Here is a 16,737-nt window from a genome sequence, read left to right on the forward strand (position 1 = left end):
TCCATTTCCGTCCAGTTTGTAGAGGAGGTGCAGCCTTGCTAATGGTCTGGTCTTTGGAGTCCTTCAATGTCATCTGAAGTCTTACTTTAGAGCACTTGTACTCCTCCGTTAGACTTGTAAGAGGTAGTTCAAGGACCCCTTTGCCATAGAGGCCGATGTTACTCAGGCATCGTGGGACACCCAGCCATTTCTTCACGTATGAGGTAATGGTTCGCTCCATCTTCTCCACTGTTGTTATTGGGACCTCATAGACGGTAAGTGGCCACATTACCCGGGGGAGAAGTCCAAACTGTAGGCACCAAAGCTTGAGCTTCCCAGGCAGTAGGGTCTTGTTGATGTTCTCAAGACCGTCGGCGATGTCCTGTCTTACTTGCTGCACTTGATCTTTATCCCGGAGGCTTTCGTTGTACCATCTACCCAGGCTCTTGACGGGTTGCTCAGACACCGTTGGTATTGGGTCATCTCCAATGCAGAACCTCACATCTTTAAGCTGTCCCTTGACTATGGAGATGCTTCGAGATTTGCTTGGCTTGATTTTCATCTGGGCCCACTTGATGTTATCCTGCAGTTTTGCAAGTAGTCGCCTGGGGCATGCTGCAGTGGTGGTCAGTGTAGTCATGTCATCCATGTATGCTCGGATAGGTGGGAGACGGAGCCCTTCCTTAGTTCTCTCACCGCCGACCACCCATCTCGATGCCCTGATGATGACTTCCATGGCCATAGTGAAGGCCAGAGGTGAAATTGTACAGCCTGCCACTATGCCCACTTCCAAGCGCTGCCATATTGTTGTGAAGTCAGGTGTTGTGAAACACAATTGCAGGTCTTGGAAATAGGCCTTTACCAGTGTAGTGATGGGTTCTGGTACGTGGAAAAAGTTGAAGGATTCCCAGAGGAGTTCATGGGGAACTGAGCCAAAGGCATTGGCCAGGTCGAGGAAGATGACAGAGGTCTCTCTTGTTCTTCTTAGCTGTTTGGATCTGGTGCCAAATCATACTAGTATGTTCCAGGCAACCAGAGAAACCAGGAATGCCTGCTTTCTGTACAGATGTATCAATGTACTTGTTCCTTTCCAGGTAAGTAGACAGCCTCTGTGTTATTATACTGAAAACGATCTTTGAACTGTCTTACTTTATCAATATAAACATTGTATACCTGTTAATGTTTTCATTTGATAATTTGCCAATGAAATATAAAGCATTTGAAGCTTCAAAATTATTTATTGAAAAGTAATTTTGTACTCATTAGTTATTATTCTGGACAAACTTAGTTTTGTGAAAACAAATTAATACATTGTCCTTTGAGCATAATAATGAACATTTTTGACCTTTTGGAATTACTGATGAGTTTGTAAATGCACCATATAAGATCAGGGAATATACACTGAGAAAAGGGACTCTCGTTTACAGTATTTGGAAACTCCTGCACTAGACAGGATGTAAAACACCACAATAGTGTTTAGAAGCTTTAGAGAGAGGAAAGAGCACCAGAAGAGAAGGGATCTAATTCTGCACTAAACAGAACTCAAAACGCCATAATAGTGTTTTCAACCTTCTCAGTGTTCGTGCTCCCAGTCTCTGACAAGGTGCTGCACATTTTTTGATTATTTGGTTACAAAACACCATGTCATGTTTCAGAACACCTCAGGATGAATGTTTCAGTACACCTTAAATCTGTCCCAATACCCTCACAATCGTATGTTTAAATACTCCAGCAAAGTTTATGTTTCATCTCCTTTAAGGTGGTGGTAGCTCATTTGCCACTAGTTTTAGTGTTACGAAGCACTTCATTTTATTTGTGTAGAACTTATATCAGCGACTTGTCTTCTTCCCACTCAGCACTGTAATCGCTGAATATGTCCACAGCATCCTCCCATGAGTACTCTGTCAGTTTCAGTTGGTCTTCTATGCAAACTGACAGACAGACAGACAGACAGACAGGCAGGCCTGTGTCTGTGCAAGGCATCAAGGCAGCTCAGCTTCAGAGATAGTCAGGGATGTTGTTGACCATAGAGCCCCATGATGTCTCTGCCCATTAGTGATGCCACAGTGGACTCTTAACTCTGATGCGTAGCTGTCTCTACACAGCACTTGTCAGTGGGGTGCCTTTCTATGCGGGTGATGCTCAGCTCTAACTAAGATCCTCCACAGCCTTGTTTGCTGATGGAGACAGGCCTGCTGGGAGGCTGGTGTTGGCATTTGAGCTGCTCGTCAAAGCACAGTTAGGGTGAGGACAGCGCTCAGTGTTTTTGACTGTCACTGTCAGTTCTCTGACGTACTGTGTGCGCATGCAATAGGGTAAAAATAGGGAAGGTATTTCTGGTCACAACTAGCATGCTGCTAATCAATAAGGATCAATTTACATCAGCAACCATCTGTCAGACCCCTGGTCTTTACCCTCAAACCCCTCTGCTGTTTACAGACACCAACAAACAGTGTTTTTCTGACTACAGTGGAGGCTAGAGGCACTCTAATGTCCTGTCTCACTGTGTACATCTCACTTCCGTCTTCCCATTAAGCCCTCTACAACTTTGTTTATATATACACTGCTCAAAAAAATAAAGGGAACGCTTAAACAACACAATGTAACTCCAAGTCAATCACACTTCTGTGAAATCAAACTGTCCACTTAGGAAGCAACACTGATTGACAATAAATTTCACATGCTGTTGTGCAAATGGAATAGACAAAAGGTGGAAATTATAGGCAATTAGCAAGACACCCCCCAAAACAGGAGTGATTCTGCAGGTGGTGACCACAGACCACTTCTCAGTTCCTATGCTTCCTGGCTGATGTTTTGGTCACTTTTGAATGCTGGCGGTGCTCTCACTCTAGTGGTAGCATGAGACGGAGTCTACAACCCACACAAGTGGGTCAGGTAGTGCAGTTCATCAAGGATGGCACATCAATGCGAACTGTGGCAAAAAGGTTTGCTGTGTCTGTCAGCGTAGTGTCCAGAGCATGCAGGCGCTACCAGGAGACAGGCCAGTACATCAGGAGACGTGGAGGAGGCCGTAGGAGGGCAACAACCCAGCAGCAGGACCGCTACCTCCGCCTTTGTGCAAGGAGGTTCACTGCCAGCGCCCTGCAAAATGACCTCCAGCAGGCCACAAATGTGCATGTGTCAGCATATGGTCTCACAAGGGGTCTGACAATCTCATCTCGGTACCTAATGGCAGTCAGGCTACCTCTGGCGAGCACATGGAGGGCTGTGCGGCCCCACAAAGAAATGCCACCCCACACCATGACTGACCCATCGCCAAACCGGTCATGCTGGAGGATGTTGCAGGCAGCAGAACGTTCTCCACGGCGTCTCCAGACTCTGTCACGTCTGTCACATGTGCTCATGTGCTCAGTGTGAACCTGCTTTCATCTGTGAAGAGCACAGGGCGCCAGTGGCGAATTTGCCAATCTTGGTGTTCTCTGGCAAATGCCAAACGTCCTGCACGGTGTTGGTCTGTAAGCACAACCCCCAACTGTGGACGTCGGGCCCTCATACCACCCTCATGGAGTCTGTTTCTGACCGTTTGAGCAGACACATGCACATTTGTGGCCTGCTGGAGGTCATTTTGCAGGGCGCTGGCAGTGAACCTCCTTGCACAAAGGCGGAGGTAGCGGTCCTGCTGCTGGGTTGTTGCCCTCCTACGGCCTCCTCCACGTCTCCTGATGTACTGGCCTGTCTCCTGGTAGCGCCTGCATGCTCTGGACACTACGCTGACAGACACAGCAAACCTTTTTGCCACAGTTCGCATTGATGTGCCATCCTTGATGAACTGCACTACCTGACCCACTTGTGTGGGTTGTAGACTCCGTCTCATGCTACCACTAGAGTGAGAGCACCGCCAGCATTCAAAAGTGACCAAAACATCAGCCAGAAAGCATAGGAACTGAGAAGTGGTCTGTGGTCACCACCTGCAGAATCACTCCTGTTTTGGGGTTGTCTTGCTAATTGCCTATAATTTCCACCTTTTGTCTATTCCATTTGCACAACAGCATGTGAAATTTATTGTCAATCAGTGTTGCTTCCTAAGTGGACAGTTTGATTTCACAGAAGTGTGATTGACTTGGAGTTACATTGTGTTGTTTAAGTGTTCCCTTTATTTTTTTGAGCAGTGTATATATTCAGACTTCCCTGTTAAGATAAAGTTCCTAAATCTGCATCACTGGAGCACTGATATTTACAGTATACAGTACCAGTCAAAGGTTAGGACACACCGAAACATTCTAGGGTTTTTCTTTATTTTTACTATTTTCTATATTGTGGAATAATAGTGAAGATATCAAAACTATGAAATAACACACATGGAATCATGTAGTAACCAAAAAAGTGTTCAACAAATCAAAATATGATTTATATTTCAGATTCTTCAAAGTAGCCACCTTTAGCCTAGATGACATTCTTGCCCACACATGGCACACTCTTCTCTCAACCAGATTCACGAGGTAGTCACCTGGAATGCATTTCAATTAACAGGTGTGCCTTGTTAAAAGGTAATTTGTGGAATTTCTTTACTTATTAATGTGTTTGAGCCAATCACTTATGTTGTGATAAGGTAGGGGTGGTATACAGAAGATAGCCCTATTTGGTAAAAGACCAAGTCCATATATTGGAAAAAACAGCTCAAATAAGCAAAGAGAAACGACAGTCCATCATTACTTTAAGACATGAAGGTCAATCAATCCGTAAACTGTAAAGTTTCTTCAAGTGCATTCGCAAAAAACATCAAGCGCTATGATGAAACTGGCTCTCATGAGGACCGTCACAGGAGAGGAAGACCCAGAGTTACCTCTGCTGCAGAGGATAAGATCAGTAGAGTTACCAGCCTCAGAAATTGCAGCCCAAATAAATGCTTCACATAGTTCAAGTAACAGACATATCTCAACATCAACTGTTCAGAGGAGACTGTGAATTAAGCCTTCACGGTCGAATTGCTGCAAAGAAACCACTACTAAAGAACACCAATAAGGAGAAAAGACTTGCTTTGCCCAAAAAACACGAGCAATGGACATTAGACTGGTGGAAATCTGTCCTTTGGTCTGAGGAGTCCAAACTTGAGATTTTTGGTTCCAACCACTGTGTCTTTGTGAGACGCGGAGTAGGTGAATGAATGTTCTCTGCAGGTGTGGTTCCCACTGTAAAGAATGGGGGGGGGGGGTGCTTTGCTGGTGACACTGTCAGTGATTTATTTAGAATTCAAGGCACACTTAAACAGCATGGATACCACAGCATTCAACAGCGATACGCCATCCCCTCTGTTTTGCGCTTAGTGGGACTATCATTTGTTTTTCAACAGGACAATGACCCGACACACATCCAGGCTGTGTAAGGGCTATTTGACCAAGGTGGAGAGTGATGGAGTGCTGCATCAGATTACCTAGTCTCCACAATCACCGGACCTCAACCCAAATGAGATATTTTGGGATGAATTGGACCGCAGAGTGAAGGAAAAGCAGCCAACAAGTGCTCAGCATATGTGGGAACTCCTTCAAGACTGTTGGAAAAGCATTCCAGGTGAAGCTGGTTGAGAGAATACCAAGAGTGTGCAAAGCAAGCTGTCATCAAGGCAAAGGGTGGCTACTTTGAAGAATCTCAAATATAAAATATATTTTGATTTGTTTAACACGTTTTTGGTTACTACATGATTACATATGTGTTATTTCCTAGTTTTGATGTTTACACTATTATTCTACAATGTAGAAAATAGTACAAATAAAGAAAAAACCCTTGAAGGAGTAGGTGTCCAAACTTTTGACTGGTTCTGTATGTATCCACAGTACATTCTCTCACAACTATATTTTATTCACATGGAATGAGGCTGAAAACCATTCAAATGAGCTACTTATGCTTTTACTACTATGCTATTTCTATAGGAACACCCTCAGATTGCTCAGTCCCAGTGCTTTCAGGCAGTCCTCCACTGGCATAAGGCTGAACCAAAGGTCTCAACACCCCATATTAACACTGACATATTAGCAGCAGATAACGCTAAGTGTAATAAACTGTGGCTGATGAAAAGAGCAGATTGTGAGTGTAAGCTACCTGTCAAAGGGTAAAAGACAGGTGTTTGATGTCCAGGGATGAGTGCATCTGGCAAGCAAATTAATACAGGCCAGAGTCATAGTGTTGACATTCCCAATGAGGATGGTGGGGATGTTTTGGCATGTCTGTGTGCCACTGTTATTGTCTGTATGTGATGAAAGAGGTATTTCACCACGTATACACTATACATCTGGTTTACAACTTCCCAGTGGATTAAGCTAGTATCCTACGTAGGCAGACTGTAGTATGGTGAATGTCCCCTTGTTTATCCTCCTGATGGCCTATTTAGATATAGGTGTAATGCACTCAAATAACTGTAAAATTATAATATCATAGCCATGTATATAATACTGGACAGGCTCTCTCTCATCCCAACGTAGTCTTTTTTAACAAGTGGGATCCCTCTGTCACCCCGAAGTCTGCCCTAGTTCTGTGTGTCTCATTTATTAACGTATCATACATAGCCTGCTTCACACATCTCATAGCAGCAACCTCCTGACCCGTGACCTATTTTATGTACATTTCTATACACACAGTACCAAACATAAAGCAGACACAGTGAACAAAGGTCCACTGAGGCCAAAGCGGGAATACTTGTATGAATCCTATTCCATACAGTGTTATCCTACTAGAGTGGAGTCTAATGGGAGCAGACTACAAGACACATCGCTACTGTTTATAGGACAAAGTCTGAACACTGTCTTAAGATAAACACTGAGTGGACTCATTTACTCTGTGTGTGTGCGTGTGCACGAACGTGTGTAATCAGAAAAGGTAATGCTCACTCAATCGTCACAGTAGGTCTTGCATGGTCTTGTGTTATAATTGTTTCATCCGACACCTCTACCAGCCAACTCTGGCTCTAGTAGCAGCAGTCAATAAATATGATTAGGCTTTGATATGAAAGTGTTGAGATGTAGAGCGAACAAAAGCACTCCCTCTTTCATAAATTATTTGAAATTTGTTTTCCAGCAATGATAGTGTTTATGCTACCTATGAAGTGACAGAAGAGAGACTTCAATTCTGCTCAAACTCGGACAGAGGTAACCTCCAGGCTGGCCTGCGTAGCCACAGGTCGAAAGTCGGATGTTAATTACCTCAGATGAGGCAGCTCAGGAGTTGAAGCAGGACTGTATTGTAAAGCAGAGGCCTGCCATATAGTGTAGGTGGAGGCCTATTCTTTCCAGGTGATGTGATTACTCAGTGCTTATATTCTCCGTAAGGTTACTGTGACCTTTAGCATAGATCAATTCACCCAGCAGACACATGACTCCAGACGCAATGGGTGCTCCGCTCCACATCCTCCCTCCCTCCCTCCACACACCCACCCTACTGGGGGAATTCAGATGCATTACTGACGGGTGGCCAGCTCTAGGAAGAGCCTTGGTTGTTCCAAACTTCTTCCATTTAAGAATGATGGAGGCCACTGTGTTCTTGGGGACCTTCAATGTTGCAGACATTTTTTGGTATCCTTTCCCAGATCTGTGACTCGACAATATCCTGTCTTGGAGCTCTACGGACAATTCCTTTGCCCTCATGGCTTGGTTTTTTCTCTGACATGCAATGTCAACTGTGGGACCTTATATAGACAGGTGTGTGCCTTTTCAAATCATGTCCAATCAATTGAATTTACCACAGGTGGACTCCAATCAAGTTGTAGAAACAGGATGCACCTGAGCTCAATTTCGAGTCTCATAGTAAAGGGTCTGAATACTTATGTAAATAATGTTTTTGCTTTGTCATTATGGGGTATTGTGTGTAGATTGATCAGGAAATGTTTTAACTTAATCCATTTTAGAATAAGGCTGTAAAATAACAAAATGTGGAAAAAGTCAAGGGGTCTGAATACTTTCCGAATGCACTGTGCCTTAACTCACTCTGGTTTAGGGTTGCAAAGCTACTGGTAATTTACTAAAGTTACTGGAATCTTCAGTCATTTTGGTAATTAACAGGTAATCCATGTTAACTTTGGTAATTTCTACTTGAATAACTTTTAAAAAGTGTATTCTTATATAGTATTTATGTGTCCATAATTCTACTGAATGGACCATATGGTTCAAGAGAAAATAACCTAATTAATGAAAATAGCATCTAATCAACAATGGCATTATTTTCAATTAACTTATTTTCAATTAACTTTGCCAAATATAGACGTTTTTCACAACTGACACCAGTTTGGCGCCAAAACATTTACAACAAAGAAATATAAGGTAAAATAAATACAAGTGTGTAAAAATGTATTATACGTATATACACTACCAGTCAAAGGTTTTGACACAACTACTCACTCAAGGGTTTTTCTTTCTTTTTTACTATTTTCTACATTGTAGAATAATAGTGAAGACATAAAAACTATGAAATAACACATATGGAATCATGTAGTAACCAAAAAAGTGTTAAACAAATCAAAATAAATTTTATATTTGAGATTCTTTAAAGTAGCCAGCTTTGCACACACTTGGCCAGATTCACTTGGCCAGATTCACTTGGCCAGATTTTCTCAACCAGATTCATGAGGTAGTCACCTGGAATGCATTTCAATTAACAGGTGTGCGATGTTAAAAGGCAATCTGGGAAATTTCTTTACATCTTAATGCATTTGAACCAGTTGTATTGTGACAAGTTAGGGGTGGTATACAGAAGATAGACCTATTTGGTCAATTCTATTGGTAAAAAAAAAAATGAAGTGATTTTCATTTAGATCGTTCTTATTTAGATTTCATCTTTCCCATCTGCTCCTGTTTTGGCCTTGGAAAGATGTCTGTAAGTTGGTACATGTTGTTTTCAAGTGTTTAGCACATGCTTTCATTAATACAAACTGTGATTTCTGTCAGCTTCATGTTTTCACATCTTTGTTAAAGCTTTTAAGTTCGCAAATGTGCTAAGCGATTTGAGCCAACAAATCGCCATACATTTGTTTAAATTGTTCAAAATTTTTATTGGTCACATACTGTCAAGGCTGTTGAATGAACAGGACCAAGGTGCAGCGTGGTGAGCGTACATTTTCTTTACGCCAACAAAACAACAAACGAGAAAACAACCGTGAAGCTAAAGGCTATAGTGCCAACAACATAGACAACTTCCCACAAAGACAGGTGGGAAAAAGGGCTACCTAAGTATGGTTCTCAATCAGAGACAACGATAGACAGCTGTCCCTGATTGAGAACCCTACCCGGCCAAAACATAGAAATACAAAATAATAGAATATTGAATACCCACCCCAACTCACACCCTGACCAAACCAAAATAGACACATAAACAGGATCTCTAAGGTCAGGGCGTGACACATACACATGGTTAGTAGGCATTATTGCGAGTGTAGCGAAATGCTTATGCTTCTAGATCCGACAGTGCAGCAGTATCTAACAGGTAATATCTAACCAATTCCACAACAAAACCTAATACACACAATCTAGTAAAGGAATGGGATGAGAATATATTACAATGTAAGTATTAAATATATGGATGAGCAGTGACAGAGTGGCTAAGATGCAATAGATAGTAAATAATAGATAGTGAATGATACAGTATATACATATGAGATGAGTAATGCGAGATATGTAAACATTCTTAAAGTGGCATTAATAAAGTGACTAGTGTTCCATTTATTAAAGTGGCCAATGATATCAAGTCTGTAGGTAGGCAGCCGCTTCTCTGTGCTAGTGGTGGCTGTTTAACAATCTGATCGCCTTGAGATAGAAGCTGTTTTTCAATCTCTCTGTCCCAGATTTGATGCACCTGTACTGACCTCGCCTTCTGGATGGAAGTGGGGTGAACAGGCAGTGGCTCGGGTGGTTGTTGTCCTTGATGATCTTTTTGCCTTCCTGTGACATCGGGTGTTGTAGGTGTCCTGGAGGGCAGGTAGTTTGCCCCCGCTGATGCGTTGTGCAGACCGTACCACCTTCTGGAGAGCCCTGAGGTTGTGGACGGTGCAGTTGCCGCACCAGGCGGTGATACAGCCTGACAGGATGCTCTCAATTATGCACCTGTAAAAGTTAGTGAGGGCTTTTGGTGACAAGCCACATTTTTTCAGCCACCTGAGGTTGAAGAGGCGCTGTCTGTGTGGGTGGACCATTGTAGTTTGTCGGTGATATGTACTGAGGAACTTTCCACCTTCTCCACTGCTGTCCTATCGATGTGGATAGGGGGGTGCTCCCTCTGCTGTTTCCTGAAGTCCACGATCATCTCTTTTGTTTTGCTAACATTGAGAGGTTATTTTCCTACACCACACTCCGAGGGCCCTCACCTCCTCCCTGTAGGCCGTCTCGTTGTTGTTGGCAATCAAGCCTAATACTGTAGTGTTGTCTGAAAACTTGACGATTGAGTTGGAGACGTGCATGGCCATGCAGTCATGGGTGAACAGAGAGTACAGGAGAGGGCTGAGAACGCACCCTTGTGGGGCCCCAGGGTTAAGGATCAGCGGGGTGGAGATGTTTCCTACCCTCACCACCTGGGGGCGGCCCGTCATGAAGTCTGGTTTCTGGGACTAAGGATGATCACTGTGTATGATGTTGTTGTTTCTCCAGACCTGTTTGTAACTTAGACTAAGGCAAGTGAAGGTTTCCTGTGTGGCAAGTATGTGTGTTCCACAGGTGGCTGGTTGCACCTTAATTGGGGAGGACGGGCTCATAGTACTGGCTCGAACGGAATTAATGGAATGGTATCCAGCACATCAAACACATAGTTTCCATGTGTTTGCTACCATTCCATTCACTCCATTCCAGCCATTATTATGAGCCTTCCTCCCATCAGCAGCCTCCTGTGGTGTGTATGTATATGTGGAAGATTGAAACGAATTATCACTTCACTACAAATATTAAATCATTCTTGGTGTTCCATATTCTTCTGGCCCAGAGAGCTGATATAAGTCCAAGTTTATGAACTTCATCAATAAATGATCATGCATTATAAAACAGGGATCCTCTCCAGGTGCATTCCCTATGCGTGTGAACATTAAAGAGTTGTTGATATTACTGAAAAACATAGCTATAAAAGAATATTAAAACCAGCTTCCATTTTAATTGTGCAAAATTATGAAGGCACGGATAAAGCCACATGTTCTTTGGTAATGCAATGAAAGGGAACATACAGCCACAACAGAAATGATTGGCATAAAGATGGCAAAAAAGACAAATAATACAAATACTGAGCTATATGGTATGCTCAAACAAAATTATATTATACTAATACAAAAGTAAAAAAATAAAATCTAAAAAAGATGTCAAAATTATTGGCACCCGTTTTCAATACTTTGTGCATCCTCCCCTCGGGAGGATAGCAGCACTTAGCCTTTTTCTATAACGTTTTATGAGATTGAAGAACACATTGGGAGGGATCTTAGACCATTCATACATAGAGTCTTTCCAGATCCTTGATATGCTTCATTCTGCGCTTACAGACTGCCCCCTGCAATTCAAATCACAGGTTTTCAATGGGGTTCAAGTCTGGAGACTGAGATGGCTATTGCATGTTGATTTTGTGGTTTCGTGGTGGATTTTGCTGTGTGCTTGGGGTCACTGTCTTGCTAGAAAATCCACTTGCGACCAAGTTTCAGCCTCCTGATAGAGGCAACCAGGTTTTTGGCTAAAATGTCCTGGTACTTGGTATAGTTCACCATGCCGTTAACCTTAACAAGAGAAAAACAGCCCCATAACATCAAAGATCCACCACCATATTATACAGTAGATATGAGATTATTTTCTGATATGCATCCTTCTTTCAAACCCACCACTGGTGTGCGTGGCCAAAGAGCTTTATTTTTGTCTCATCTGACCATAGCACCCGGTTCTAATCCAAGTGCCTGCGCCGTTTAGCAAACTCCAGAGGAGTGTTCTATGAAGCAGGTTTAAGGAATTAGCAAGGTAATTTTGGTCAACTCTGAGTTCAACTCGGAATAAACAGTGTTACGAAAGTGGCTCACCTGAGCCGAGGACCAATGAAATCAGATTCCCTCCCTCTTGCAAATATTGCATCATCATCCCCGTGGGGGAGGCAGGTAGCCTAGTGGTTAGAGCGTTGAGCCAGTAACCAAAAGGTTGGTGGATCGACTCCCCAAGCTGACAAGGTAAAAATCTATTGTTCTGCCCCCGAACAAGGCAGTAAACCCAGTGTTCCTAGGCTGTCATTGTAAATAAGAATTTGTTCTTAACTGACTTGCCTAGATAAATAAAATAAAATATAATTTGAGGAAGACTGATTAAATATTTTATTAACTAAATGTTTTTTGTGTGTAAAAAAAATAGTAATGTTAAAATGTATCATATTACACATTTAGTCATGACAGAATGCATTTTAAACTTCAAATAATGTAACACTTTTGTATGACTTAATAATGATAACATAGCAATAGGCATGGGGAAAAAAGGTGCTTGCGCATTGATAAGCACACCAAAGAAAACAAAAGACGGCATTAACGATGAGTCACAAACGGCATTAACGATGAGTAATAAAATAAAGACGGCATTAACTATGGGGGATGCAAGAGTGCTGTTCATTGACTATAGCTTAGCATTCAACACCATAGTACCCTCCAAGCTCATCATCAAGCTCAAGGCCCTAGGTCTCAACCCCGCCATGTGCAACTGGGTCTTGGACTTCCTGGCGGGTCGCCCCCAGGTGGTAAAGGTAGGAAACAACACCTCCTTGCTGATCCTCAACACTGGGGCCCCACAAGGGTGCGTGCTCAGCCCCCTCCTATACTTCCTGTTCACCCATGACAGCGTGGCCAAGCACGCCTCCAACTCAATCATCAGGTTTGCAGATGATACAACAGTAGTAGGCTTGATTACCAACTACGATGAGACAGCCTACAGGGAGGAGGTGAGGGCTCTGGGAGTGTGGTGCCAGGAAAATAACCTCTCATTCAACGTCAACAAATCTAAGGAGATGATCATGGACTTCAGGAAACAGCAGAGGGGGCACCCCCCTATCCACATCGATGGGACTGCAGTGGAGAAGGTAGAAATCTTCAAGTTCCTCGGCGTACACATCACCGACAACCTGAAATGGTCCACCCACACAGACAGTGTGGGGAAGAAGGCGCAAAAGGTGCAAAAGCCTCTTCAACCTAAGGAGGCTAAAGAAATTTGGCTTAGCACCTAAAACCCTCACTAACCTTTACAAAGGCACAATTGAGAGCATCCTGTCAGGCTGTATCACAGCCTGGTACAGCAACTGCACCGCAAGCAACTGCAAGGCTCTCCAGAGGGTGGTGCGGTCTGCACAACGCATCACCGGGGGCAAACTTCCCGCCCTCCTGGACACCTACAGCACCCGATGCCATAGGAAGGCCAAAAAGATCCTCAAGGACATCAACCACCCGAGCCACTGCCTGTTCACCCCTCTATCATCCAGAAGGCGAGGTCAGTACAGGTGCATCAAAGCTGGGATCGAGAGACTGAAAAACAGCTTCTATCTCAAGGCTGTCAGACTGCTAAACAGCCATCACTAGCACATCAGAGGCGGCTGCCTATAGACATAGATTAGGAATCACTGGACACTTTAGAAATGGATCACTAGCCACTATAATAATGTTTCCGTATCTAGCATTTCTCATCTCATTTGTATAAACTGCACTCCACACTATTCTACGGTATCTTAGTCACTTTTAAATTGTGTTTACATATTGCATCACCCATCTCATATGTATATACTGTATAGTATTCTATACTACACCACTGACTGTTAAACAGCCATCACTAGCACATCAGAGGCTGCTGCCTATAGACATAGATTAGGAATCACTGACCACTTTAAGGAAATGAAACACTAGCCACTTTAATAATGTCTCTTTATCTTGCATTACTCATCTCATATGTATTCTATACTATGCCAATGTATCTTAGTCCAATGCCGCTCTGACATACAGTATATGTATATATATTCTTAATCCATTCCTTACTTAGATTTATGTGTATTTTGGGTATTTGTTGTGAAACTGTTAGACATTAGTTGTAGATGTTACTGCATTGTCGGAGCTAGAAACCCAAGCATTTTGCTACACCCACAATAACATCTGCTAAACACGTGTATGTGACCAATAAATTAGATTTGGACACGATTTCTTGCACGGCCTCGGCTGTGAAATCCTGAAGACCCAAAAAATGTTCAGCGGCATTCACAATGATTCCTATTTACTTCGACTTCTTCTCCACTTGTGCTGTACAGATTATGAACACTGCAATAAATAATACAAAGTCCACTTTTTAACATGTATCATTTCACTATCCCTCGGTTTATGAGAAACCTTCACTGGTCTTGGTGGCTCTACTACCATTGCTTCTTCCCCGCCACTCGTTCCTTCCAATCTTCTCACCGCCTCCAGATAGGAGACACGCTGGACACTTCTTACCCTTGCCACCCCATTCTCACTCACCCTAACAAGACACTCAAAGAATTTAGGCTCATGTTCACCTCCACAGATGCAGCATTTCCCTTCAACAGGCATACAATATTCTTCCCTTGACACATGACCAAATCTACTGGCTTGGTTGCCAGTAACAGTTTGACAGTTAGAGAATTGACCCGGGTACATCCTTTGAGAGATATCCTAATATTTAGCATTGATTGCTGTAATAGTGAGTGTGTTGTGAGTGAGTGTGTCACCGGTCGGTCTGGCTGTATTCTACAGTGCATGTGTCTCCAGTGATTATGAGATACTGGAGAGGCAGTTCTGTGTGAGTAACATCCAGAGCCCATTCCTGCTCCTTCTCCTCTGTGTATCTTTGCATCAAAGTCACCATGATAAATGATTATTTCCCTTTACTTTATTTCCCAGGATGCATTGCTCCGACTGGCCTCAGTCACAGACTCCTCTTCCCTGCGGGATGCCATCAGAAAGGCTCTCCAGGCTGTCCTTTCTGAAGTGGTGTGTTTCTACTGTCTCCGTCATGATTTATATCTAAAGTCTCTCTCCATCCTACTCACCAACATACTGTATTCTCCCTGGGGTAGGGCTTACAGAGAAACAGGAAACCAAGTGAATGACACAAAACAGGCCAAATACCATCCACTTCTACATGTTTGACCAAGTAATGAAGAAAATGTCAGAAATATTCCAACCATATTTTCTCCTGCTTAAAGCATACATACACCGCCCTCCATATGTATTTGGACGGTGAAGCTATTTTTATTTTATTTTGGCTCTATACACCAACATTTTGGAATTTAGATAAAATGTTTAATATCAGACAACAGTACAGAATGTCACCTTTATTTCAGGGTATGTTCATATATCTGTTTCACTGTTTAGAAAGGAAAGCACTTTAAGTACAGTATCTACTCCACCCATGTCATAAGTATTTGGAAAAATGTGCTTACAGGGTATTAAAGTAGTCAAAACTTTAGTATTTAGTCCCATATTCCTTGCACACAATGACTACATCAAGCTTGTGACTCTACAAACTTGTTGGATGCATTTGCGGTTTGTTTTGGATTATGTTTTGCCCAATAGGAACTGCGGTGAATGATGACCGGAGTCATTTTTTTTCTAAGTGAGTAGATAAGATGTTTCTGAATACTAAATGAATCATGATAATGCCATGATTAAGAAGAATTAAGAATGAACAGTGAATAATGATGAGTCAGAATGTTACAAGCTAACCTCTCACCATTACCACTAACAGGGTAGGTTAGCATTTTATATCATACCCCCAAGACATGCTAACCTCTCACCATTACCACTAACAGGGTAGGTTAGCATTTTATATCATTCCCCCAAGACATGCTAACCTCTCACCATTACCACTAACAGGGTAGGTTAGCATTTTATATCATACCCCCAAGACATGCTAACCTCTCACCATTACCACTAACAGGGTAGGTTAGCATTTTATATCATACCCCCAAGATATGCTAACCTCTCACCATTACCACTAACATGGTAGGTTAGCATTTTTGGGGGGTATAATATTTGTGCCTCTGTAACATTTTTCTCACTCATCATTATTGACAACCCATTCGTGATTATCCATACACATGGTAGCATACACATGAATGTAGAAGTGTTCAGAAACACATTCGATTCTTACTCACAATAAAAGTGACTACAAAATGGCACAAGACATTATTCATCATGCAGTTCCTATTGGGCAAAACGTAACCCAAAATACAAACAAAACAAACCACAAATGCATCCAACAAGTTTGTAGAGTCACAAGCTTGATGTAGTCATTGCATGATAGGAATATGGGACTAAATACAAACTTTTGACTAAACGTAATACACTATAAGTGAATTTGTCCAAATAATTGTAGACTTCCTGAAATGGGGGGGACTAGAAACAGAAAGTGCTTTCAAAACAGATATGTTTGAAAATACCCTCAAACAAAATCTGACGGAGGGGAGTGCATGTGGTTTTTAACCCCCTCATTAACAGGCTGACTTCCCCCCCTCTCTCTTATAGGACAGTGTATACGTCTATCTATTAGATGCAGAGACAGGATGCTTGTGGTGTGAAGAACCACCTCATGAGCTACAGAAGGAGGGGAAACTCAGGTAACAGGCTGATGTGGTGCCCAGTTGACCTGTACTTCAGACAGTCATAATTGAGTCTTCATTTTCCCTCTAGGGACATTGTTTGTAATGTAATATATCAGCCAAACGCATGGTGTCTTTTTATAAAGACTCCCTGTCATTTATGACATACAAGCAATATTCTATAATATAGGAAATATCTCTAATAATATGTTATATTATCTAGAT

The 16,737-nt window shown here is 42.4% G+C and overlaps 1 protein-coding gene across 1 annotated transcript in view; it reads left to right on the forward strand.

Annotated features, from left to right (window-relative positions):
* LOC129868531 (cGMP-dependent 3',5'-cyclic phosphodiesterase-like) overlaps nucleotides 1–16,737 on the forward strand; it is a 40,662-nt gene that overhangs the window by 7,306 nt on the left and 16,619 nt on the right. The window contains exons 2-3 of the mRNA XM_055942615.1: nucleotides 14,813–14,902; nucleotides 16,439–16,530. Of these exons, the coding sequence (XP_055798590.1) occupies nucleotides 14,813–14,902; nucleotides 16,439–16,530 (182 nt within the window). The remainder of the gene's footprint in view (nucleotides 1–14,812; nucleotides 14,903–16,438; nucleotides 16,531–16,737) is intronic.

The sequence above is a fragment of the Salvelinus fontinalis genome, chromosome 13 (genome assembly GCF_029448725.1).
Source record: "Salvelinus fontinalis isolate EN_2023a chromosome 13, ASM2944872v1, whole genome shotgun sequence".
Taxonomy (NCBI): Eukaryota; Metazoa; Chordata; class Actinopteri; order Salmoniformes; family Salmonidae; genus Salvelinus; species Salvelinus fontinalis.